We start from the raw sequence: 26,870 nt of genomic DNA on the forward strand, positions 1-26,870 counted from the left end.
GGCCCAAGCTACAAGGGGCCTGTGCATGACCACCCAGGACACCCCTCCTTGAACCAAGGCCCCAACCCAGGGCTCAGTGGCCGGTGGGTGGTTCTTGGTGGACTGCCTTCCTGGAGCCCTATGCTGGCATCTGTCCCCAACCAGTGCCAGCTCAGTGCCCTTGGCTCGCCGCTCTGCTTCCCTTAACACCCACAGGGGTGGGGTGGAGGACCAGCGTCTGACTCTAGGCTCTTCCCTGGGGCAGTGTGGTGGCCAGACTCCAGCTTTCTCTGGGAGTCCACAAGGCCTCTGCTGAAGGCAGAAATAGGCCTGTTGAGCCACGCAGCCTTACACCCAAAGGAAAGATGCAGTCCCAGACCCCTCCCCACAGAGATGTGCTCATTAAGGCCTCGTGCCTGTGGGCAGAGCACTGCCCTCTCCCCTGCCCCACATCCCTGTATCTTGAGTCACAAAGCTTAGCCACCACCCAACCCAAGGACCCCCACATCAGCCCGTGGGCCCCTGAATATTTCCATAGCCCTTCAATAGCTGGCCACTCCACCTCAAACTCAGACACATCCAAACTCAGCTCTTCATCGCACCTTGCCCACACGGCCTTCCCTCGCAGGGAGGGTGCCATCCCACGCCAGTCATCCAAGCTAGCACATACAAGTCACAGGGCTCCTGTGTGTCCAGTGTCCTCTCACATGCAGCCCAGGAGCTCCCAAGGGACAGGACCCCCAGAAACTCCTCTCCTGAGTCCTCGTAGCTGGCTGAGGGCAGCGAGGACCAAGAACATGCTTTGGGTAAAGCACCCAGGTGTGCCCTGACCACGGCGAGGGTGTGCGAGCGTGGAGGTGGGCGAGCGCCTGTGTCCAGCCGCCTGAGGGTGTCTCCCTGTGTGTCCCTGTGTGTATTTCTCTCTGGGCCTCTGAGCATCTCTATATGAGTGATAATGACAATAACGTCCGCTAACAATTACCACGGAACCTTAAAACATGCCCAGTCCTGAGCTAAGGGACTCCATGTGCATTGCTCTGCTCCCCAGTCACCAGGCCGCATTCCCATTTGACAGAACAAGAAACAGGGGACGGAGGGGTGAGTGCCTTGTTCAAGATCCCCAGCTGGGTAGGTGACTGACACCACGTCTGAGAGCCCAGGCTCATCCCTCCCACAGCGACGCACCTCCACTTGGGGAGCCACGTCGGAGGGAAGCCTGTGTCCCTGTGTGCGTGAGGTCTGAGGTCCCATCCCCTCCACTGGTGAGCTCTGGAACAGGGACCATCTGCCTGGAGGGTGGTCTTTGAGCTTGTCTCCCAGGAAAATCTGGGGCCCAAGGGAGGAAACCCACCTTGGTCTGGATTGAAGATTCGGAAGAGGTCGGGGCAGCTGACGAGAACCATCTCGCCCACGTGGGCGGGCTTCCAACACGTGATGTTGTCCCACATCCCGGGGCAGCCTATGGGGAGAGAGCCACGGTAAGCCAGGCCCAGGCAGGGAGCACCTCTCAGTAGTCCCGTCTCCTCCATTCCTTAACACGGTCCCTACGGCCTGGCGTTTGCTTTAACTCCAGCATAAAGGGTGTGCGGAGTGCAGTGGGATGGGAATTCACCAGGGAAAGGACATGAAGCAAGAAGAGCGCGGAGGAGGGAACCCTGCAGACCCCCTATTTATGGGGTGTGCAGAGGAAGTGTCTGTGGTGGTGCGGTCGTGACAAAGGGGCAAAGGTGGAGGGCGGTGGAGGGACCCACAGCAGAGCAGTTTCTGGAGAGGGTCTGTAGCCTGCCGAGGGGTCTATAACATGGCTGTGAAGAGGGCTACTCTGCCAGATAAGGGACAGCCAGCGCGTGACTGACAGCATCCCACTTCCCAGGGCTGCAGAAGATTAACGAGCTCAGACATGTAAGTTCATACATGACGTAAGTTCACACATGAAGAAGAGCGCACTCGATACACGCTCCGTACTGTTGTCCTCACTAACGTCAGGATTTCAGTGAGGTGTCCCTGGAAATCATTCCCCTGAGGGAGGCCTGGGCCGGAAGATGAACCAGAGCAAGGTGAGAAGAAAGGCCAGCGGAGAACGCTAACAGGTCCCACCGGGAGCCTGGAGGGGCGCTAGGGGGGAGGGGAAGTGGGGCAGGCCTCGGGAGCTCACAGCCTCTCTGTTGGGGTCCACGGCTGCCGTCTGGGTGCTGTTTGGACCAGAACGGGTCTGTCTCTCAGAATTCAGACCTGAAGATGATGGAATTCACCCAGTCACAGTGGCCTGTAGCATTTGGCTCCTGGAATGATGGGACTTGGGAGCCAGAAACAGCATAGGAAGCTCTGAGCACAACAAACCGGGAAGGTGAGGACACTGGGGGCCACCTGAGGGCAGCCGAGTCCCAGGTGTCACAGCAACAGGCCAGTTCATCATGATCCTGTCCACCTATCATGCAGGACTCCAGCCTGCACCCGGCGGGTTGTGACATTAGGTCCTTGAGAGGCCAACAGCACATCTTTGGCTGTCATGGCCGTGTTGACCGTGGAAGGTCCATGGAGTACGGCTACGTCTGGCCCATGTCCCAGGAGCCCCGCTAACATATGATCCCTTAACATGGAACAGCGGCCCCGGCACAGCCAGCTTACTGCCCCCTGACATTCCTGAGGTCCCGGGCACTTTCGATGGAGGCGAGCAGTCACGGGGGCTGAGGGGTGGCGACGGCACAAGGGGCTCCTGGGTTGGTGGTCAGAGGCATGGACACGGGGCAGGGATTCATTTTCTTAACTATTTTGAGAGCTCCCCCGAGCCCTCCCCATCAGGTGGAGAAACTCCATTTGAGGAGTTTATGTCTGAGGGCAGAGGGACTGGGGAGGGCCAGAGGGTCCCCTCAGCACCTGCACAGCAACTACACGACCTGAGGGTCGTCCACTTCTGCCAAGACCTCACTGACTGCATGGCTGCCAAGTCTCTACCCCGCCACCCTGACTCAGTTTCCCTGTGTGTATCCCAAGGCTGGGTGTCTCTGAGGGTACTCCCAACTCCAGTGACTAGAGCTCAAATCTGGGTACCTGCCGGTACCCAGAGGAGGGCTGGAGAGGCTGGGAGTGCCATCCCTGGTCCCACTAACAGGACAGACATTTCCCAAGGGGCATCTGCCAAGATCGCCCCAACCCCACCCCATGGCCTGCCACCCTCCACGCCTTCCTGGTGCCTGCTTAGGTTCCCAGCCTGGGTCCCCTCTACACACTAAGGGTCCTAGGGACAGGGCAGCTGGGAAGCCTAGAACTAGAACCCACAACTCCAGGGCCCAATCCCAGTTTCTGGGTTTAGAGGGCTGGGACAAAGTGATAGAATAAGAATTATATATTTGATATTTGTCCCAGGTTCTTGACACAGAGCTTCTAAAACCCTTGGCATTTCCTGAGTGGTAGGGTGAGAGGAGCACCATTTGCTATTCGTAAGCCCCTTTCAGCCGTACCTGCTAATGAAGTGGCTGTTGCAGGAAGGGGGCTGGTCCCCAGAAGAACCAACCATGTGATTAGAGGGTTTCAACCTCCAGGGAGGAGAGAGGCGCTGGAAACTGAGTGAATCCCCAATGGTCAGTGAGTGAATCAATCATGCCTCCATCATGGAATCTCCATAAAAACTCTACACAAGGGGGTTCGGAAAGCTCTGGGCTGGTGAACACATCCGCATGCCGGAGGGTGGCACACCCCAAACTCCACAAAGGCAGAAGCTCTTGAACTTGGGATCCTTCTGGCCCTCACTCTGTGCACCTCTTCGTCGGGCTGTTGATTTACATCCTTTATAGTAAACTGTTAGTGTGTTTCTTTGAGTTCTGTGAACCATTCTAGCACGTTACTGAACTCAAGGGGGAGGTCACGAAATCTCTGACTTGTCGCTAAGTCAGACAGAAGTGTGGGCAACCTGCAGACCCACGACTGACGCTGGTGGAAAGGGGCGGTCTTGTGAGGCTGAGCCCTTAACCTGTGGGGTCTGTGCTAACTCCAGATGGTTTGGCCCAGAATTAAATTGATTGGTAGGGACATCTGGTCGGTGTCTGCAGAAAACTGGAGAATTGCTTGGTGTGGAAAACCCACATATTTGGTGTCAGAAATGTGAGCAGAGCACGAGTTTTCCTTTTGGGGACAATGTCTCTGACTCCCTCGGGAGCTCACAGCCCTCTGGCCTGCACCACTGGGGTCACAGGAGACTCGAGTCACCTCAGAGCTTCCCAGAATGCCCCATTCATAGGTCTCCTGCAGTTATTGTTTCCCGGCCTGACCCAGACGGAAAGAGATGCAGGCTCTATCTCCTCTCCTCTTCTTGATGGGACCTGTGCTGGTCTCAGGGGTCTCGAAGCTGAGTCCTCCAAGGGACCCTTTCTGGGGAGACAAGGACAGGATTTGGGCTTCTGAGAGATCCTTGCGTTTTTCTAACTAAGGACAGCAACTTACTCTCCTTCCACTCCCACCAAATGCATTCAGCTTCTCTATCCCCATGTATTCCAGACTCCAGTCCCGACAAAGCTTAGTTTTGCTGGGCCTGGAAGATTTCAAGATGCCTTTTCTCCTCCTCCTCTTCACCCTTTTTAAAAGTTCCCATTTTCCCCCTTCCCCTCCCTCTTACTTACTCATTTAGTTATTCAAGAAATATTAAGAACTTATTATAAGTCAGACACACCAGAGCAATACAGGGGTGACTAAAACAGCCCCACTCTCTTTCTTGCACAGAACTTACAGTCTGACAGACTGGGGTTTTATGCTAAATGCTAAGAGAAGCCCCTGGATGGTGTATTATTTCCTATGGCTGCTGTAACCAAGCAATCTTAGTGGCTCAAAATGACACAGGCCTTACATTTCTAGATGTCAGAAGTCTGAAATGGGTCTCACTGGGCTAAAATCAAGGTGTCAGCAGGACCGTGTTTCTTCTAGAAGCTCTAGGGGAGAATCTGTTTCTTTGTCTTTTCCAGATTCAAGAGGCCGGACACATTCCTTGCTTTGTGGCCCCTTTCTTCATCTGCAAAGTCAGTCGCCTAGCATCCCCAAATCTCTCTCCTTCCCTGACCTTCTTGCCTCCTTCTTTCACTTTTAAGGACCCTTGTGATTATTCCGAATCTACCTGAATAACCCAGGATACTCTTCCCCTCTTACGGCCCTTAACTTAATCCCACCAAATCCCTTAATGCCAAATCCCTTTTGCCACATACGGTGACACATTCGCAGTCTTGGGGGTGAGGACGGGGGCATGTTTTGTGGGGGCATTATTCTGCTTCCCACAGGTGCGTTTTAAAACAAGGAGTCACATGATCGGATTCAATCGATTTCAAGAGCAGGAAAGCACACATGGGGACGTGTCTGTTAGGATATGGCAGGGGTCAGGGGAGGACGAAAGGGCTCAATTTGGAGCCGTGGCAGCAGAGATGAAAAGGAGTTCCACAGAAGAGTCCGGAGGCAGGACTGTCAGGGCCTGGGGACAGACTGGCTGGACACGGGCAACAAATGTGCCAGGGACTATTGGTGCTCCCCCATCTCACGTGACTGAGTTCTCGCCAATGGTAGATGGGGGAAGTGATGAATTCGTCTCAAAGACATGCCCAACAGGCTCCACACCCTTTTGCTTTCTCTCCTCGCTGCAGCTTCCTCGGAGGCCAGAGGGTGGCAGTGCTCCGAGATGAATGGAGCCTGGATCTCTGAATGACCACGTGGAGACCATCTCCACCTCCCGTCTCTGGTGACCACCCTGGCCTGGGACACGTGCAAGCACTAAATGTTATTGTGCTGACATGAGAAGCTTTGTCTGTTATGGCAGCACAGTCTATGCTGTCTGGCTAATGCGGTGAAGGGGAGACAGGCACGTAGGAAGGCATCTGTGCTTCTGGCTTGGCTGTCTGGATGGCTGGCCGGATGGATGCATGAGCCATTCGTCACAGTGGGCAGGACTGAGATATGTTCAGACTCACCTCCAGACTCTCCTACATGGAACTGCTTTTCATCTCTGCTGCCACGGCTCCAAATCGAGCCCTTCTGCCCTCCCCTGACCTCTGCCAAACAGTGGGGGGAATTAGGCAAGCGAGAACTCAAGAGTTTAGTCTGGGATATGTTTCGTTTGAGATAGGGCAAAGAGCCAAGAGGAGCTAGATTTCAAATAGGCAGTTCGATAAAAGTGCGGCGTCCACAGGGGAAGTGAGAACTGGAGAAAGAGAATGGGGAGTGGTCAGCACAGGAACTCTGTGTAGCGCCATGCCCCTGGGTGACATGTCTAGTGAGAAGGCGTCGATTGGAGAAGAAAAGAGAAGAGGGCCTGGCCCCAACAGGAGGAGAAATGCCAATATCAGAAGAGGAGCTGGCAAAGAAGACTGAAGAGGGGTGTCCAGAAACACAAGGAAAACCGAGAGAGGTTCGTGGCACAGCAGCCAGGAACACATGCCTCAAAGGGGAGATGTCAAGTGCATCCGGCACTGCTGAGAGGTTGAAAAAGTTCTCCTCCTCTTCTTCTGGCAGAGGAGATCAGAAATCCCTGGGAGAACTCTCCACTTGGACACCCCAATTCCCCTTATTCCCCTCTGGTTGTACCCCAATTCTACACTGCGTCTGCCTGTGCCCTCCTGGCTCAGCCTGTCCCAGAAGCCTCCATGGAATGTGGTCAGAGGAATTCAGGCACGGGGGGATTCCTGGTTAGGGGGAGAAGGCTATGCTCCCACTAAGACACTACACAAAGCAGCCCTGGAGAGGCAGCTCGTTGTAACAACAGGAGGGGGAAAGACCACTTGGGCAGGCTGAACAGAGAGAACGCAAGAGCCATTAGCCTCGCCTGGAACAAAATAAGGAGCTAATCTCAGGTTGTCATAGTGATGATTTTGTGCAGTTCCACTCGGTGTTCAAAACCCACAGTGAGACCGGGGCACTGAGGGGAATCAGACAAAGGCGCAGCTCTCCGTTTCGAAAGCCACCCGAGGAGGCCGGATACTGTTAGAACAGACCCCTCATTTCAGCATACAATTCAAGGGTAAAACATGATTCAATTTACTGAAATTTGCTTTACAGCCAATGTTTCTGATTTGTGAAATGAGGGCGAGCTGTGAGCTCCGTGGGGGGTGGGGGGGGCTAACTTTGCGGCCCTCCCCTCAGAGGTCAGTGGTTCTCCAAGTGTGGACCGCAGATCAGGAATACCACTAGGAACTTGTCAGAAATGCAGATGACCCGGCCCCAGCCAGACCCACTGAGTCAGAAACCCAGGGGCTGGGCCCAGCCATCTATGCCTTAACAAGCCTTTGGGAAGTTCAAATGCAGGTTCAAGTCAGATTTGGGGCGCGAGACCCTCAGAGCGCGCGTCCCTGCACCCCACTCCTTGCCCATGCTGGGCGCTTGCTCAGTCTCAGCAGACACGCAGGTAAGAAGCTGATCTCGCTCCGAGGATGGGGAGCCTGAGCCCAGCCCTGCAGTGGTTCCCCTCTTCCAGGCCTTTCCTGGTTTGGGGAGGGCGGAGGTGGGGCCTGGGCTGAGGCCCTGTGCACCCTGGACAGGCCTCGAAGGCTGGGTCAGAATAGCAATGAGCAGGCTTCCTCATCTTGCTTACAAGCCTCCTTCCTTCTACCCCCGCCAAGGCGGCTACAGGCCTCCCTCCCTCTTCCGTCTTCTCCAGAGTCTTCCCAAGGAGGACGACACCGAACCAGCCCTTCATAAATGCAGGGAAGGCCTCCCGGCTGGTGGAAGTCCACAGCCTGCAAAGAGGAGATGCTGGCTGGACGCACCCTGGGCAGGCAGGCCGTCTGGACCGAGCGGAGAGGAAAAGCGGCCCGCCCAGCAGGCGGTGCCTGTGATTTGCAAGGGCCTGGGGACCCTCAGGAGCGGAGACTCAGGTTCCCACGCGCAGGAGTCTTTTCCTTCTCTCTGACACAAGAGCGCTTGTGCACAAAGGCTAGCCCCCACTGGGATGGCAGACCTGGGTCCTGTCCCAGAGCTGGCTCGGGCCCTCCATGTGTCACGTGACAGAGCTGGACTTGGTGCTGTCTCAAATCCCATTTAGGATTCAGGAGTTTGGAATGAGGGACCAAACCACTAATATTTCTCCTCAACAGCGGTCGCAATAAACATCCTTAAAACATGCCAAGGGTGTTGCAGACAAAACCACCCGGTCAGAAAGCTTGCTCCACTCTCCACTACCTTACCCATATTTTCTGCCCCCTCCTCCTGCCTGCTCAGCTCCTGTGCCTCTGTATCTTGGCTTCCATTCCGAAAGCCACGAAACCCATCACCATTCGATGCTCCCTGAGGGGTGGAGGTCCCAGCACCCGTGAGGGACAAGGATTTGAAGGGTACAGGTGCCTTCCAGGGAGCCCCGACCGTCCCCCCATCCACAGGCCGTGGACACACCTCATCTCTAACAGTAAGTGTCTTCCTTCCAACGCACTCACTTTATTCGCGTTAAAGGATCACGGAAGATATACAAAATATATATAAATACCTAAAAGTATATAAAAGCATTGCTGGGAGCTCACACTCGCAGTCATTGGAACAAATTTTCTTTTTTCATTCTCCAGTGTGTTCAGGGCCATCGGCTGACCTATGGCTAGTGTTCTGTGCACAGTGTGTGTGCTTGGGGACAGAAGGGAAGGGGAGGTGCAGAGAAGGGGTGCAGCAGGAGGGCTGGCCACTCTCCATGCACCTCAAGCACGGATTAATAACAGAACGCACAACTGCTGATGCTTTGTTACACTCCAATTTGACTCTTGGCTCCCAGCCTGGTTTACCTGCGCCCTGTGGGCTGCTCTCTGGCTGGAGATGGCACACGCTCCCCCGGGGAGGCTCTTCTCCAGCCAGACCAGTGGTTCTCAAACCTGGATACACTTTAGAATCATCTGGAGGCTTTTACCGCATACCCTCAGCAGCGCTGACCTTGTTTGTCTGGGCAGGGCATCCATAATGCTCCCAGGAGCCCTAATGCACTACTCAGCACAATGAGATGGACCGAGCGTGTTTAACCTCAACTCAAGGATGCCCCAAGGACCTGCAGAGGCTTCTCTCAGGCCCTAGCAAACCCTCGCCTGGCAGCTGGCAGCATGGCCAACCCTCTCCCAGAACTTCAGCACAGGAAAGGTGCCCAGAGGCCACCTGCTCTGAAGTCCCCTTGAAAAGGTGCTGCCCAGCCTCTGGCCTCATCCCTCTGTGTCACGTGACAGTGCTGGACTCAGTGGAAAGCCCCTGCAGACTACGGGCCTGAAGCAAGCAGAGCTGGACACTCCTTGTCTTCCCGTCGCCCTGCCCCTCTCCTTCCACTGTGTTGGAGCTGGGGCCTGGGTGACCCGGCCAAGAGGGTCACAGCCTCACGCTCTCCTGGCCTTTAGACACACACACACTTTTTGGCTCTTGCTTAGCCAAGCAAAGTGCAGGCCTCTGGGGGCACACTTAGGGCCCTCCCTCCCAACTCCTCTCTCCAGCCTCATTTCAACTTCCTCTGCCACATGACCTTTCACTCTTCCAGAAAGCCTTTCCAGCATGTTCCAAACTGCCCTTGAGGCTCAGAGTGGGACATCTTCTAAGGCCGTGCCTCCCCGCGGTCGATGGCACAGACCACCTGAAGACAAGTTCCACCTCTGTCTCTTGCTGCACTGTCTTTAAGCAAGGTACATAACCTCCTCGTGCCTCAGTTTTCTCACCTATAAAACGGGTCATAATAGAGTCTACCCCCTAGGTTTCTGCAGTGCGAGGAAAAAGCACTAGTCAGTGCCTGGCGCGTGTAAGCCTATGTACGTGCTGGCTATTCACATGATCTATTTCACCCCCTCATTTTAACAGCAGAGGTTCTGAGGCACAGAGCAGGAAAGGGCCGAGGAGATGGTGGCCTAGCTGGGCCCACAGTCTCATCTTCCTTTCCACTTGATAGCTGCCTTTTGACTCCGCTTAATGAGGTCTCAGCTCTTTCCTATAGAGCCACACCCTATGACACAAAGTAGAGGCAAAGGGCGAGGTAGGGGAACCTCTCTTCGGGTAGACCACGGGAGAGTGCAGCCTCCTCTCTGCTCTGAGCACTCAGGGTTAGAGGAGGGCTATTCTCTTGCCTCCAGAAGACTCCATGCTGTCTTCCATGCTGAGCTTGAATGCCCCTTCCTCCTTGAAGCCCTCCCTGATCACACTCACCCAGCCCAACAGGAAGGGCTTTTCCCCTCCACTGGATTCCACAGCACCAGCTCCACCTCCCCACTGGCACTAGTCTCTGAACTGCAATCAGGACTATGAGCGTGCAAACCTCTCTTTCTGTAGATTCCTACCTGTGGCCTTGCCCTCACTTCACGCGGGCCAGACACCTAAAATTTCAGCTTGTCACTTGAGTTGAATGAGCAAGTTTAAGGGTGAGGAGATGAGTGAGTGAGTGAGTGAGTGAGTGAGTGAGTGAGTGAGTGAGTGAATGAGTGAGTATGAGCGAGTGAGAATGAGTGGGTGGGTGAGTGAATTTATTCCAAGGCTTGGGGTTCCTCACCCAAGTTCAGGTTTGGCAGGGAAGGGGGGATGACCGGTAGTTGGCCCTGACTTACAGGGCACCTGAGGTTGGGCTAGAGGGGGACCAGGTAGGGTGCTGGGGTCACTGGAGGGATACCAGCCCAGTGGAAACTACCCAGTGGTCTCCCCTCCTACCTCCAACTCCAGTGGAGATGAATCTGGAACACACAGATACCTATCCCTGGGGCCCACAGCCATACCTGCTATCTGGCCCACCCCACCCGCTCCAATTCAGGGTTACAAATACGGGAGTTACTCACTCCCCTCCCCCATACCTCTTGCTGCTGAGGTTCCCTCAGCCTAATATCTTCCCCATCCATCCACCCCTCAGCTCTGACCTGCTGTCAAGTGCCTCCTCATCTCTAAGGCTAAGCTCCGGGATTCTGAGCCCAGCTTCTCATCAGAATCGCCTGGGGAGTCTCTAAAATTCATAGTGACCATGACGGACTGAGGCCCTGCTTTAACTGGTTTGGACTGTAGCGCGAGTACATTTTTCTGACGATTCTGATGTGCAGCCACGTTTGAGAACCAAGGATCTGGTTGAAATAGCAGCTTCCCCCTGAATCTCCCAGAACTCCTTTCTTCCTCTCTTGAGCATGCCTGGGGGTGAGCCCCCCCTCCCAGCACTGGCCTGCCCCCTTCTAGGAGGGTTCCTTCCTCACGTCTGTCTCACTCACTTGTCTGCCAAGACACGCCTGGGGGCACGTGCCTTCCTGTGCTCTCCGAGCCCAGGGCTCCATAAACGACTGTGCAATGAACCCTGCCTCTCATCTCCACTCTTCCCTCCTACATGTTTCTTATTGCCCAACCCCAAATGCATCTTCCACCTGCGATGCAGGAACCGTGGCCCTGGGCTGGGAGGCAGGACACCTGGGTTCCAGGCCCACTTCAGGGCTCCACTTTCCCATCCCTTAAACAAGAACCTTGTACCACACATTGTTTTGGTTTCCTGCAACTGGTCGCCCATCTGGGCCCCCTGCCTCAGTTTCCCTGGCTTGTAGGGCCTAGAATCCACTTTCAGCCTCAGTGAGGGCTGAGCCAGAGCTCGGCTGGAGGAAAAGGCCAGCATGGCAAGGAGCGGCTCCATTACCAGTTAATGTTCATTGACTGGCCGGGAAGCTTGGCCCGGAGGGACCGTTACACATAACTGGGCTGCAGATGAATCAAGTATTTAAACAGATGGTGCTCAGAAGAGCGCCCTGTGCACGAGGAGGGTCTGGAGGGAAAAGAGGATTCCTCCAGTCTGGGCAGACAGCCCCACCACCTAGTTACAAAGGCATAAGTGAAGCTGGCAAGGCCTCCAGAGATGCCCCCACCCCCAAATCCCCAACTTCCCACACAGACCCTATCCCTGGCCCCACTGGGGGTCAGGAAGCCAAGGGTACCTTTCCCTGTGGGCCTCAGTGTCCCATCTGCACAATGGGGGAGTTAGGAGAAGGGGGTTACACAGGACCCCTGGTTCTCGGCTAGAGGCCACGTCACTCCCTTGGGACATATGGAAATGTAGCGAGACATTTTGAGTTGTCATTGGGATCAGGGGTGTTATAAGCACCTGAGGAGGAGAGCTAAGGCTGCTTACTGGCCTGCAGTGCTTGGTCCTCTCCAGCTCAGGGAGGCAGCCCCCCTCCCCATGCTAACAGCAGCCCCTAAAGAAGCACTGCAGCAGAGGGCTTCGGACTGGGCTTCCCGCGACTGTCAAGGCGTCCTCTGGCTTCTGGTGGAGTGAGCAGAGGAGGTGGGAAAGGACCCCACACCCCCTGCCTTGAGGTGACCAGGTACCCTCCAGCTTGAGCACTGGCAACAGCTGTGTCCCTGCTGCCACCAGACCCAGGCTGCCTGCCAACGAGCTCTCTGACAGCCACTGGCTGGCCCAGACGCCAGCTCTATCCCAGCGCCCACGGGATCGAAGGGGGCCACATCCAGACACACAGAACAGCCTCTTCCAGGGTGAGGCACCCAGGGCAGGCTGTCCCCAGGAGGGCAACCCCAGTGTCACTGCTCAGAGCAGATCCAGGACTCCATCTCCCCAAAGGACTTTCTGAAGGACCCCGGGAGCAGTACCCTCCACCGTTCTCTACCAGGAGGCTGGAGGCTGGGACACCAGTTCTAAAGGCTGGCCTCATATGCTGGAAATGCCATGTCCTCCTCACCACCCTACTCACCTGGGGAGGAGTCGTTCAAGCCCATCAGGTCATTTGCCCTCTGGATCTTCTCCAGACACGTGGCTTGCTCCTTCTTGAAGATGCAGTCGGAGTGCATGGCGGGGATCTGCGGGGACACGGGAAGCGGGGGATGGACGGTGGGAGGGAGCAGGGACATTCAGCTATAAGAGCGGCTCCCTAAGCCCCAGACGTGGGGGTGGGGCAGAAGCAGGAAAAGAATGGTGACAGAGGGGCTTCAGGGCCAGCAGGCGCCTCACATCCACTTTGTCTTAGATACCATGAGGGCTTTTCCTCAACTCAAGTTGTGGCCTTGGGGGAACCCAACCCCTCCTGGGTCTTAGTTTCCATGTCTTATAATAATAACAGCAAATATATATATATATATAGCACTTTCCTATGCACATGCATTATTCTGTCATATATATATATTATTCTGTCATATATATATATACATATATATATACACACATATATATATATATATATATATAACTACAAAATAGGTACTATTTTTACCGTTTCTCATTGTATAGATGTGAAATTTAAGCACAGAGATGTTAAGTAACTGGTTCAAAGTCACACAGCTTAGTGGACTGTACAACCAAGTTTTGAATCCAGTCAGTCTGGCTCCAGAGACGACAAAGCTACTATTTCACTTTAGGGGAGCAAGCAGAGGGTGGGAGAGAGGAGGGGCTGAGAGAGCTCATCCTCTCTCTCCTCTGGGGGCTCAGGAGGGAGGTGCACTGCCAGGAGCTACATTCAGTGGGTCCACCAGCCGCTGTCATTTGCTCTTGCCCCCTTCTACAAGAGGAAACTGAGGCTCAGAGAAGTTAAGAAACTCCCACCGAAGGTCTCACAGCCACTTAGTGGCAGATACTGGATTCAAGTATCCGCAGGACCAAATAATTTCAAAGCCCACGAATTATCATGACAGCTGCATCCCAATGCTGTCACTAACTCAAAGTTCCATGGCAGGAATGGTTCTCTAAGGAGATGTGGGCAAGTAGAGGCAGGCACAGGCCATCTGAGCTGCCAAGGGCCGTGCTCAGGGATCCAGTCCAGCCCGGACTGTTCACAGATGCGCAGGCAGCTTCCAGGGATGGGCCTGTCCATGGTCACACAGTACGGCAGGGCAGAGGCAGGACACACATCCAGGACTCTGAAGACAGCTGCATGCACTGCTGGTCTGAATTCCCAGCTTGAAGGGCAGGGGCCGCCCACCCTCCTTGCTCTGGGAGAGACATGAGCAGAGAGTGGGCTTCTGAGCTCTAACGTGGCAGAGACTTGTGGGCTGGGGAGTGGAATCAAAAGAGCCTTCTGCAGCCCTGATCAGGGCCCCTGCATACAGTTGAGCAGGTTGTGTACTGCACAACTCTAAAGAGTGCCATACGTGTCACCATCGTAATAGATTTGTACACTGTGTAACAATTTCTGGTCAAATCAATGGAGGGACTTGAGGAAGGAGCATCCTTTCTGATTCTAAGATGCTGGCAGAGATATCGGCCAAGTGAACTGAGCTTGACTAAGGGTACACAAAAGACACAGGTGCTCTGGGCGGGGACTCAGGTGAGCCTGGGGCTGCAGCTGGTCATGGAGGGGAGTCGTGGGTCCTTACCATGGGCAGCAGGAGAGCTACCAGGGAGGCCTGCACGATGACGCTGGCCATGATGCTTCTCCGCCCGCAGGAGGCTCGGGCCAGCACTGCTCACCTCCCACTCAGAGCCCCACGGTGTCAGGGGCTAGAGAGAAAGACAAGGCATGAATCTTGCGGGTCCAGGGGCAGAGGAGGGCAGGGACAGCCTGCCCTTCCTCCTGACCTCTCCCCCACCTCCAGCAAGGCTTTCAGCCTCCAAGGCGAGCCACGCCGTGCTCTGATCCATGCTGTTCTTGATTCTTCTGCCCCACACACATCTGCTGGGCACCTACTCCGTGCTAAGCACAGGGGACACAGTGAGGAGCACGCTGGCTCAGGCCCCGCTCGGGCCCCTGGGATGGTCTGCATGGCTTTCTCCCCAAATCTTTCTCCACAGTGACAGAGTTTTAGCTGTCACATGTGTGCCCACCTGAAGAGGGCATTTCCCAGCGCCGCTTGCTCTCAGGTGAGGGCATGTGAGGAGGTTCCCACCTATGGACTGAGGGTGGCAGTGAAGTGGGCAACTTCCGCACCACTTGTCTGTAAGGCATGGACACTAGCCGCTTCTGGTCCTGCGGCCTCCCAAATGCCAGGCCCGACCTGGCTTGGACAGTGCAGCAAGGAGCACACCTGAGGTGTGGGGAGCAACACTCGGAAAGGAAACAGGATGCCCGAGTGAGCTCACGGGGCCAGGCCGCTGCGTGAGAAAGAACTACATTTCTCACTTGCTCACGCAGAGAGGGCCGCTTTGTTTCAGCTGCCCCGCCTGGTCGTCTAACAAACACAGCCTCCTCTCACCCTGCCTCAGCCCACTGGGCCACCAGGACAAAACCTTTACCTCCGCGACATACGAAGTAGCTGCTGAAGAGTGTGCCTGGGCCTCGAAGGGGGCGGCGGGAGCTTTAAGAGGGGAGGTCCTCGAGGACCATCGATCGTGGGGATGACAGGGAGGGGGGTCAGTGAGGGGGACATGGGCCACACTCCTCACTAACGCATATCTCCTTCAATCCCACAGTTCCCTATCTGGGTCTCTAGCCCAGAGAAATAACAAAAAGAAGCATGTGTAAGGATATTCACTGCAGCACCATTTAAAATGGCATCAACAGCAAAAAAAAAAAAGAAAGAAAGAAATAGGGCAACAAAGCCCGCATCAAGCAGGCACCTTTAATGGGCCCTGGCATAGCTGTATAATGGAATACAACACAGTAATTTTTAAATTATTTTGACTACTATTCAGTGGTTTAAAAGACTGAGCAGGCCCATGTCGGGGCCCCCACTAAGCCACAGGCGCCTGGTTCAGGAGCCCCGGGGGCTGCACCGGTCCTCACACACCTGCACCAGTGGGCAGAGCAGCCGTTACCTGGGGGCCTTTGTGCCCAGGCTCTCTCTCCACCCACACCTCCCTCCCTCTCCTTGCCTCTCCAAACTTACCTGGGCTTCTCTAAGCTCAATCGGGTGACAAAAAAGCACCCAAAAAGGCAAAAGAAAACCAGCCACAGGAAGGCTCAATGCAAGGAGCCCCATCTTACCCACCTGCCACTCTCCCTGCTCAGGGCCCATTCAGAGACGCTGATAGAGGCCCCAGGTATCTCTGAGAGGAGTTTTGGGAAGCCCAGGCGGCCAGGGGATGCGGGCTCAGCCTCTCCCGAGGTTCAGGAAGGACTGTGCAGGCAAGGGAAGCATTGGCCCCAGCACCCGTGGGCACCGGCTGTGCCGGACACTCAGGCTTTGGTCTCCGCCCCTCCTCCCAGGGTCCTCCACACCCCTGGAGGTCACAGGCTGCCTCTGGCATGACCTGGCCCTGGGGCTCAGTCACTTCCACTCTCCCTGGGGAGTCTGAGCTCCTGTCTGACCTGCCTGGCTGGAACAGAGGAATGCCCGCCCACCTCTCTCGGCCAGCAGAAGGCCTCCGAGAGCTGGAGCTCACTCTCCCCCATAAAGGACGTCAGGCCAGAGGCTGGTGAGAGGTGAAGACAGGGAGGCCACCTCCCAGGACAATGCCTCCCAGGGGCCAGCAGCACCTCCATCAGCCCCTCTGATCAGCCTCTCTGATCAGCCTCAGCCAGCATCCTGGGCCTGGGCTCTGGGCCACAGTCTAGACCCTTTGCACCTGTGTCTTTTGCTTCTGGGAGTCAGCTTTCTACGGGGAGAGGAAGGGGATTCCTTCCAGCTCCCCCCTTGACCTGCCTCATGGCCACCTCCGGCACAGATGCTCCAGACAGGAGCCAGGGATGGGCAATGAGGGCACGGCCTGTGTCTCCAAGCGGATACACAGTGCTCCTTCCTAAGGGCTGTCTCCCTTGTACTCCCAGCAAGGTGCTAGAAACCTTAGCCAGCCACTGCTTCTGTCTTTTGGGGGAGACCTCTGCCCTGGGACATGGGGCAAGCGAGCTTCCTGGAGGAGAACGCCTAGGAAACGGGACGAACACTCAGATGACGTCAGAGCTCCCTGCTCTCAGTGACATCCTGAGATGGAAACGGCATTCCCTACCCCTCCTTCAGGACTGAGCTCCCCCAAAGGGAAACTCACTGCCTCCTGCCCTTGACCCTGGTTCCAAGACCTGTTGCAACCTATCAGCCCAGCGCTTAACTTGAGCTGCCCTCAGAACCATGGAGGGGCGTTTGAAAATACCGCTGCCCAACTGAGTCAGCCTGTCTGGGGCTGGGACCCAGGCCTCAGTGGTGTTTAAAGCTCTCCAGATAAGTCTCACGTAGAGCGGGGTCATAAAGCTTGTTTAACCTTTCTTAGAAGCAAGAGAGCTGGCCCAGGAGAGCCGGTGGCTTCCACAGCTCTGGGTGCTACGGAGGGCAAGTGGGTGGCAGCGGGCGAGCAGTGAAGGAGTGTCTGTTTTAAGGGCAGGCTGATTTCTCTCTCTCTTTCTCTCTCTCTCTCTCTCTCTCTCTCTCTCTCTCTCTCTCTCTCTCACACACACACACACACACACACACACACACACACAGAAACAGGTCCACAGAGAAGAGCATAAAGACATGTCAACCCCACAGAGACAAATTAGAGACGTTAATCCCCAGGGCACCCACTTGAAGGTATTGATACAAACAGCCACGTGTGGAATACACAAAGGGAGAGATTCCTTCAGGAGCTGACAGTCTCTCTCTCTCTCTCCCTCTCTCTCCCTCTCCCTGTTTCTCTCCCTCTCCCTCTCCCTCTCCCTCTCCTTCTTCCCCTCTCTCTCTCTTTCTCTCTCTTCCTCCCTCGGTCCCTCCCTCCTTCTCAGCAAGGCAGAAGCATGCTCACAGAACAGAGAACAAAGATGTTTGCAGCCGCAATCACACCGCATTTTATATATTCAGGTATGTTGATCAGATTACTGACCCACACATAATAATCGTTACACACACTCCTTGTGCAAAGGCACTCAGCTACACAGAGGCGATGCAATCTATTTGGCATCGGATGCAGGCGCAGGTGCTCACACAGACATACGTGCAGGCACACGTGCACGCGTGTGCACACACGCTCACATGAGGATGTTCACCCCTGCTCGCCGGAAGGACAGCTCTGCAGCCACAGCTGCACTGGATTGACACCATGCTGGAGCAGCGGCCCCTGCCCAGCCAGGCCTCAGCTCTCTGCTTTGTCACCAAGCTGCTGAGCAATGTGGCGAGCCAGAAGAGAGGTGTGGTCCCAGCCCAGGGACAGGGCGGAGGCGTTGGGTGGCTCTCAACACCAGCCTCCCACGGAGCTAGACCCGGAATCCTAGATTCCCGTGGTTGCCCTCTCATATTGTGAGATAGCATGGATATACAACAGTATGTTAGTATCAAGCATACAACATAATGGTTCAATATTCTTACATATGGCAACATGATCACCGCGGTGAGTCTGGTTAACATCCATCACCACTCATAGGTACGTTTTTTTTCTTGTGATGAGAACTTTTAAGATACCTTCTCTTTGCCCACTGCTGTCCTCACTTGTTCACTCTCCCCGCCCTACAGTCCACCCCTGCCCAACTTGACACAGACACACCAGCGAGTTTAGAATCTGGGAGCCCCCAGGCCCGGGCCTTCCCACTCTCCTACCTGAACTGGGGACCTCAGGGATCACCTCCTGCCCTACAGGGTGGCAATCTCCTGAGGCCCTCCTGGCACCTTCCCGAACAGCACTCCGAGTTTACAGTCTTAGGCCACCTGCTCCAAATCTGGTACTGCTCTGGGCCACAGGCATGGTTCCTCTGCCCCCTGGGATGCGCCCCTGGGTCTGCCCCCCACTGCCCTGTCAGCTGCTGCCTCTCCTCCTCATCCTGCCTGCTTCCCTCCTCTGGACTCCCCAAGCTGCCAGTGACCATCTCACAGGACAGGGTCTGGCCACTGCCACCTGGCGTTAGATGCTCCCCTCCCTAAGGATGGACCCTGGGCACTTTTAGCCCAGCCACCCAGGTGGCTCAGGATGACCGGGTCACCAACATTCCCAGGCTGTCTCGGATCCAGGCTCTGCTGGGCAAACGGCTTTTGCAACTGATCCGAGGACAATTAAACTCTCTCTTCTGACATTTATTGTGGTGCACTTGGGACCATTTTGCTAGAGCTGTTAGCCTTAGGGCCTCAAGCAAACCACTGAGCTCGTCTGTGCTTCAAATTGCTTATCTGTAAAATGGGAACAATAGTAATATCTATCTCTCAGACATTATTGCGACACATCAACAAATTTATATAAGTAAACTATAGAGGACATCACATAGCCTGGCCCCCAGGAGGGAAGTGCATGTGCTGACTACCAGTATAATCTTACCACTTGTGTTCAGGTATTTGCACCATCTTGCTGTCACCTCTAGTCCCATAGCCTTGTGTCCCATTCAAAACGGGAACGGCAGGCCAGCTGCGCATTTCTTTGCTAATGACTAACATTTATTAAACAGTCTGTGTCAGGCACTCTTCCAAGCAATAAATATGCATTAACTCATTTCACCTGCCTATGAAGTCGTCCCAAGCATTATCCTCATTCTATAGCTGACGTGACTGAGGCACAGAGAGACTAAGCAACTTCCCAAACATCACACAGCAAATATGTGGTAGAGCTGGGAAGTGAACCCAAGTCGCCCGGCTCCAAAGGCTCCTGCCAGCCTCTGTTCTTAGTGAAAGGAAGATCAGCTCAGAAGCCACTGGGACCCCATTAGTGATCCCTCTCATACCCTTGGGGACTGGTCAGGCCTTCCTTCTGCTACCCCCTGCCCATATTTCTATATCTGAAGTACTCTCCTTAGGAAAAGTAAATTATAACACAGCATTTCAGACCCGAAATGGACTTGAAAGGCCCTGTAGTACTGAGTTAGCTGTGGGGAAACTGAGTCTATAACGGGGCAACACCTCCCAAGGTCACACCGTGGAGCGTCCTGGACCCCCTGCCTGGCAGGAATGGATGTGTGCCAGGTGCCTGGACTGCAGTGGAGTCCGCTCCCTCTTACAGACCCAGGAGGGCCTGCCCTCCTCAGCCCCATCAGCCCAGGGACCGACCGGGAGGAGGAACTGACAAGTGCAGCCTCGTGCCCCGATGAGCCACTGCGCCAGGCACACAGGAAGCCAGCGTCATCAGTCAGCACACGGGAGCCAGTGGTGACTCACCGGGCTCCCGACGTTCCGCGTGGAGTGGGAGGGGATCCAGGGACCCTCCAACCATGCCCCCACTGCCCCCCACCCTGCAGGACCCTTTCTGCAGCTCCCCGGCTGAGGATGGCTCAGATCCTGGGATGGGGCGCTCACCCCTTTCCAGCAGCTGATCCCGGCCCCCTGGGGAGAAGCTCTGATGTCTTTCCACCAAGTACCACCAGGCCATCCTTTGCCTCAGGGAAGCCCTGACAGCGGGCCATCAGCGCCTCACCCTCCCTTTCCATTGAGCCGCACAGCCCTGGGTCCCTCTCCTGCCCTCATGGGGCCGAAGCCCCCTGAGCCATCTCCTAGTGGACTCTTCCTGCTGCTCAGCACCCCTCCCTGTCACCGAGCAGTGCCCAGCCTGGACACCAGACAGACGACGACCCAGGAGAAGTGGATCACTGGCCTCCCTTGCTCTCCCCATGCTCCCTTTATTGATAAAGCCTGAGCACTGCCCGCCATTCCTCCTCTCCCTCCCAGTGCAGGGAGCCAGGGAGTGAAGTCTGAGAGGTGCAACACGGCCCTCCAACCCCAGTCCACCCCTAAAAGGGAGGGAATTGCACTTGCCTCTGGGAAGGAAAAGGACATTTCCAAAACCTCTTCCCTCCTCAATAAAGTCAGTGCTGAAAAAAGGCAGGGCCCAACACCGGGGTGAGGGGTGTCCTGACAATCGCAAAGTGTTTGGTGTTCAAACTTCCCCTTTCAGAGCATGGATACTGGGGTCCTCTGTACCCCAGTGACAGAAGCCAGGTCCCTGGAAGGCGCCATGATCTCACTCAAGCCCGGCGTGTTACACGTGGGGAATCTGGACTCAGGGCAGGGCAGGGCTGAGTAGAACACACACGTGCACACTTAGTACTGTTACCCATTTCACTGTTGAGGGCTGGAGGCCCCAGGATACCAGGAGACTTTCCCAAGCTCAAGGGGCAAAGCCCTTCCACACTGGATCCTCCAGGCATATCTCCTGTCCTGCAGGAGGCCAGGGAGTTATCTGCCAGGGAGAGCTCCCTGGGCCAGGCAAGAGGAAGAGGGGAGAAGAGAGGAAAGGAGGAAGCGGAAGATAAGAGAAGGGGGAGAGAGTAAGGCAGGAAGGGAAAGGATAGAAGGCGGTGGGAATTGTGGAAGGAGAGGGCAGAGGCAGGGGGACAGGAAGAAGCTAGGAGCAGACACTTGTTCATGGAAGTTTACAGAGCACGTCGTACGTGCTCCGGCAGAGAGTGTGGCTCAGGGAAACGTGGCCTGAGGGCACCCCTCCACCTGCATGACCAGTCCCTTCCGGGGGCTACAGCAGTCCCTTCTGAATGGGTGGGAGCCCCTGGAAGGGAGGGCCAGCTCTGAAGCATCCAACTCCTGGCACAGGAGGGACACACGGTGAGGCCCAGGAAACGCTAAGAGTGCCTGCTGGATGGGTTTGGAAAGGTGGCTTAGGGGTGTGGAGGGGCACAGCAAGATATCAGGAGGTGGGGCTGCACAAGAAAGTGGAGGGCTGGCTGCAGATGCCAGGACACTGCAGCAGCTTCCATGGAGCAGAGCTGGGAGCGTGGGAGAGTGTTAAGCAGGGGAGTGAAGTGTTAAGCAGGGGAGTGAAGTGTTACGCTTCCTGTTTCGAGACTAACCCTCAGAAGGCTGGGGGTCTCAGGGGAAGGTTCAAGTGCAGGTAGAAATGCAAATGAGGCCATTTTCTGGGTTTAGGATCTGGATGGGATCTGGGTGGGGAAGAGCACCTGGCATTCAAAGACAGGGACGGAATCCAGAGACTTGGGAAATTGGGAGAGGAAAGTGTCCCTGGTCCTCCAAGGAAAGGCAGGAAGGAAATGGGAGGAGGGGACAGGAGGGATAGGAAGAAACCAAAGGCAGGACCAGGCTTACCGCACAGCCTTATCAGAAGCTGGGACCCAGAGGTACTTACAAAGGAGCTATATAATCTTTATCTCAGTCAACCCTCTGCTGTGCCCATTTGTCAGGGGGGAAAGGTGAGGACAATTAATACAATGCCTGGAGCTGGGATGAGTGTCTAGGTGCTTCTCAAGACCAAGCCGACCTCCTACTACCACCTCCGGGAAGCCCACTTTGGCTGCACCTGCCTCCACCGACCCCAACTTCCTCTGCAAACCACCAGCCACAGACAGAGTCCCTCAATCCTGCCTGGGCTGCTTCAGGTTTCACCCTGCTCATTGTGAGTTTCACGTCTCGTCTGAAAACAAGGTGCATGTCCAGTTTTCCCCATAGAAACCCTCCTGGTGGAGGTGGGTGCAGCCCTGGACAGAGAGAGTGAATGGGAAAGGGGCAGGAGACCTATGTGGTGAGCTCAAGTGATGAGATGCCATTTTATGTTCCATCATAAGTGTGGTCTCCAGGCGTCTGCTTAGAGTGGGAGATTCATCAGATGGACACAACGCAGGCCTGTGTGGGGTGGGGTGCTAAGTCCAGGAGGGGAGCCTCTCTTGGCACGGACCCATTAAAAGCGGGCACTCTGAGTTCCAGGAAGAATGGAGGGCAGCATCTGAAGCCCCCGAGAGCAGTTCGGGCTCTCAGCACTCAGGCCCTTCCTTCTACCACCTCTCAACCACTTCTCTACTCTCCCCTTACAGCCCAAGTCTTGGCAAACCCTTCTGGCTGAGCAGATTCAGCCTGTCACCTATTTTGGTACAGCCAGTGTGCCAAGAATGGTTTCTACATTTTTAAATGGTCAGAAAAAAATTAAAAGACTCATATTTCACGACGCATGAAAATTATGTGAAATTCAAACACCAGTGTCCGTAAATAAAGTGTATCAGCACATACCAGGCCTGCTCGTTCCCGTATCGTCCGTGGTTGCTTTTACGCTACACCAGCAGAATCGAGTAGCTGCAACAATGTGTGGCTGGCAAAGCCTAAAATATTGACGATCTGGTCCTTCACGGAAACGTTGCCAACCTTCATTCTAGGCTCATGCAGTACATGCACTTTCCACTCAATTCCACATGCATCTGGACTTTCATTCATAAGGACTCTTGTGACCGTCCTCAGGCAAACTTCGGAGTCCCCAGGTATGTCCAGATTTGTATAAGGGTGTGTGTCCCAATGTCCGTTTATCTTTCGGAGGTTGCATGTTTTACCACAGTTCTCTGGTAGATGTCATGGGAAGCCTACATGCCTCCCCAGCTGTGTGTCACTCCCTCTTTGTGTGTCACTGTGGGGGTGGATGTCACCGTGTGCCTCTGACGGCATCCAGAGCTCAGCACAAACACATTGCAGCTGAGGAGTTGCCAGCCTGCGTGTTGCCAGGCAGCTGGACCACTAGGCCCAGTCATTCAGACCCTGGACTCTGATTTCTCTGTTCAGAGGTGGCCGAGGCTTCCAAGGCCTCTAGCCCTTCCAGCATAGAAAGCCCTTCACGCAGCCAAAGTCTGGGGCATGGGACCTCTGCTCCCATCCCTGTGACAAGAAACCCATTACCCAGGTGTCAGCTCCATGCTGAGTGGCTTTCAGAGAAGGAAGGCCTTCATGGCACTGAGCTGAGCTCATGCTCTGCCTTTAGCACACCTTGGCTCTACCCTCTGGAAGACAGCACAAAGTGTCTTCTACTTCACCAGTGCCAGTCCTTGGTCAATGAAACCTTCCTCCCTGGGAGGCCAGAAACCTGGGACACTCAACCCGAGGCCACGTCCCCAGGAAGAAAGCCACCTTGCAGCCTTAGCGCCTATTTTTCTGAGCCTCTGCGTTGCAGATACTGATCTGTAACCACCCAGTTTGTGTGTTTGTTTATTCAACATACATTCAGGGAGTGTCCCAAAGTAGGAAGATGGCAGAGAGGGTTCTGAAGGTTTCTGCAATCAACCCCCTGCCAGCTTGAACCTTACACAAAACAGAACCTTTAGCCTGATTAGTCCTTAGAATTCAGGAAAAGGTTCTTCTACAGGCTCCTCAGGGCACCTGCCCTCGTGCAGGGGGGCAAACAGACTCTCGGTTCTGTGTCTTGTCCCAGACACAGAACCACGAATGAACTGACCGTGGAGGGGGAGGGAAGGGACCAGCCGCCTCCCTGGTCACCCTACACACACTTGTTGATGGATTGGTTGGAAGATCTGGCCCAGGGCCTGCCCAGTGTGTTCTGTCTCTAATTTGTACGTTCACATTTCGGCTTGTGTCCAGACTGGCGCCTCTGCTTGCCCTCCCCAAGGTCAATGGAGAGCAGTAGCCCCAGATTCAGCTTGGAACTGCGGGCTCTGCCAACCCAACCCCACCTGCATCCAGCCCCAAACTCAAATTGGGGCTTCCTGGGAAAATCTAGATGCTACTGCTACCCACCACCTCAAGTCTGAAAAATAGTTTTTCATCCTCTTCCAAAGCCCATCCTGACCTTCAGGATGTTTGTCTGCCGCTGCCCAACAGTTCCACGGCAAGTTGCCCTCCATCAACTGTGTGTAGCCCCCTCCCATCCCCAGCTCTACCCCAGACAGGGCTGCCCACAGAGAAAGCCAGTGCTTGTCAGTTCATTTTGTTTTGTTTTTTGTGGGGTTTTTTTAGAAGGGGTGGCTTTGTGGGACACTGTGAGGCTGGGGAAGTTAAGGAAGGGGAACTGACACACTTGCGCTAAAAGCACAGAAATGGTCTGGAGAATGATCAGGACTCTCTCACCCTCCCCCAGCATCTTCTAAAGGGTGCCTGAGCTCCTTCCAAAGGTGCGAGCCCACTCCCCAGCTCCATGTGAAATACAATCAGCTTCTGGCCCAGCTCCCTCCTGAGCGTCTAGCTCCAAACACTGGCGCCCTGGCTCCTTCTGACTCCCTAAGCTGCCAAAGTCCCGCCGGGATCTGGCCCCCAAAATCAGCTGCCGCAGGAACCTGCGCCTTTAAGGCACCTGGCAGGGGTCTCAGGCGCGCCCACCTCAGTCCCACAGGCAGGTGCCTTCTCCCACAAGCCCCAGGAGGGCGTTTCCTTGCAGGACTACCACAGCCATCCCGACCCCAGCCCTTCCACGCTGCGGGGGAAATTGAGAGACGCTGCCCCTTGGAACAATCCCAAATGTGTCACCATAGGGGGGCCTTCTACGCTGCCCCTACCCCACCCCCTACGGAGCACAAGGCCTGCTCACCCCTCAGACACCCTGAACACTGCGGTACCAGCCCCCAGGGACCCTCCAGCGTCACCTTCCCAATTCGCGTAGGCGCATCCATCTGCCTTAGGAGTAGGGAGACAGGTCCCTCTGGATCGTCGCTATGGGTCTCCCCCCGGGTCTAGCGCCTTCCCAGCCCCTGGTCCTCCCTTCCGGCACCAGAAGGGGTGCGACGTAGCTAGGCCGACCCCACCCCCTAAGGGCTGCGGGGTCCATCGCCCAGACATTTGGTGGAGAGGCTGTCAGACTGTCGCGCAGCGAGGGAGCAGCTGCGGGAGGGGGCTTCATTTCGGATTCGGAGGATGGCCCGGAGCTGCCCCGGCCCGCTCTTCGTGGGTGGGTGGCGCGGCTTGTGGACATCGCCGAGCTGGAGGACAGGGTCTGCAGTCCCCAGGGGGCAAAGGTTCTGGAATCTGGAGAGGACAGACCTGGCGGGGAGGGACAGGGGCTGCGGCGTGGCCCTTACCTGCTCCCGGAGGGGCCTCGCCGCGGGGCTTCGGGCTGCAGGTCGGCGGCCCGAGCAGAGTCGGGGGGATGGCGCGCGGTGGCGAGTCTGCGCCCCTGGCCGCGGGTGGATGAAGAGCGCGTGTGCCCAGGAGCGCGCACCGAGCCCGGGGCTCTGCGTCCGTTTGTCCGCCGGCCGTTGGTGGCCGTGGGTCCCTGCACCGCGGCGTGTGAGTGTGCGCACGCGAGATCCGCGCTCGCCTGGAGCCACGGCTGTCAGTCACGCCCGGGGGCGTCCCCCGCCTGCCCTCGCCCTCCCCCAGTCCAGCGCCCGCCCAGCCGGGTCTGCCCTGCGGAGAGGCCAGGCCTGGGCTGGAGGGAGGCGACAGACCACCACCGCCACCACCCCGACTCACCCGCAACCCCCTGCTCTTCCCAGGCTGGGGGGCGGGGGGCGGGCCAATGAGCGCCCGGGGGCGGAGTTAGGCCGGGGGCGCCGGTGGAGGGGAGCCGACCCGCCCGCCGCTGTCGCCCGGCCTGGAGGCAGCCACCAGCCGAAACCGCAGGCCGACCTGGGAAGCGAGTCTAGGAGGCGACCACCCTCCCCACCTCTGTCTCCTGGCGTCCGGGGCTCCCAGTCGGGCCCTCCCCGGGGCTCACGCTCTCCTTTCGACCCTCCCCAACATACCCAGAGCGTGGAAGCCCTGTGCTTTCTCCTTCCCACATCCTCACGACGCTGCCTCTGCCTGTTTGTCCTGCTCCGCGAAGCCTTCCTCACCCGGCAAGTCCTACACTCTCTTTGCCCCCAGAGTCCTGGCCGGGGAAGCTCAGCCCGCTTTGGGGTGCCTGCCTGGATGTCTTCAAATGTGGTCTCCTGGAGAACACCTCTATGCCCAGAAATGGGGTGGGGGCAGCCAAGGGAGCCTACCGCAACCTAAAATGGCACTGCTCCAGAGTCGGACTCTCTGGGCTCCACACCCCACCGATGACTTCAGCTCTCCCAGCCTCAGCTTCTCCACCTGTCTTGACAGCAGCAGTAAGTAAAAATGCTGCAAACACCCCACAGTAGCTTTTCACGGATTTTACTTCCTCACTGATGAATACGTGACTATTGCTACCCGCGTCGTGATCCTGCGGAACCTGCTCCTAGTACAGGTGAATTAACTGAGGCTTCATGACAGGGGTCAGACAGGGCAAGGTCATGGACCCAGTCCATGGTGGAGTCAACTCTGAGCACGCCCTCCCAGGCAAAGCACGTGCCCTCTGTGCACCCCACCGGCCGTCCCACAGCAGCCACCTGCCCCTGGTCACCTCTATGATATCAGCATCCCAAGAGGTGCCCCCACATCCCCACCCACTGTTCTACAGCCAGGCTCTGCCCTGCCCTGCTCACCTCAGTTATTGTCCAGCCTCCGCTGTGGGTCCAAATCTTGGGTGTGGCCACCTCTTCCAGGAAGGC

General features: G+C 56.0%; 1 protein-coding gene across 7 annotated transcripts in view; it reads right to left on the reverse strand.

The window, feature by feature from the left end:
• ADCYAP1R1 (ADCYAP receptor type I) overlaps positions 1-26,300 on the reverse strand; it is a 57,433-nt gene extending 31,133 nt beyond the window's left edge. For 2 of the 7 annotated variants that reach the window (XM_081079434.1, XM_081079433.1), the window contains exons 1-4: positions 25,434-25,857; positions 14,239-14,362; positions 12,624-12,729; positions 1,331-1,438 (exon numbers count right to left, since the gene is read on the reverse strand). In XM_081079434.1, the coding sequence (XP_080935560.1) occupies positions 1,331-1,438; positions 12,624-12,729; positions 14,239-14,289 (265 nt within the window). In that variant the 5' untranslated portion in view covers positions 14,290-14,362; positions 25,434-25,857. Of the gene's footprint in view, positions 1-1,330; positions 1,439-12,623; positions 12,730-14,238; positions 14,363-25,433; positions 25,862-26,099 lie in introns of those variants that run through there. The other 5 variants (XM_081079430.1, XM_081079431.1, XM_081079429.1 and 2 more) reach the window with 5 other exon arrangements.
• Between the last annotated feature and the right edge of the window lie 570 nt (positions 26,301-26,870).

This window comes from Rhinolophus hipposideros, assembly GCF_964194185.1.
Source record: "Rhinolophus hipposideros genome assembly, chromosome: 18".
NCBI classification, from domain to species: Eukaryota; Metazoa; Chordata; class Mammalia; order Chiroptera; family Rhinolophidae; genus Rhinolophus; species Rhinolophus hipposideros.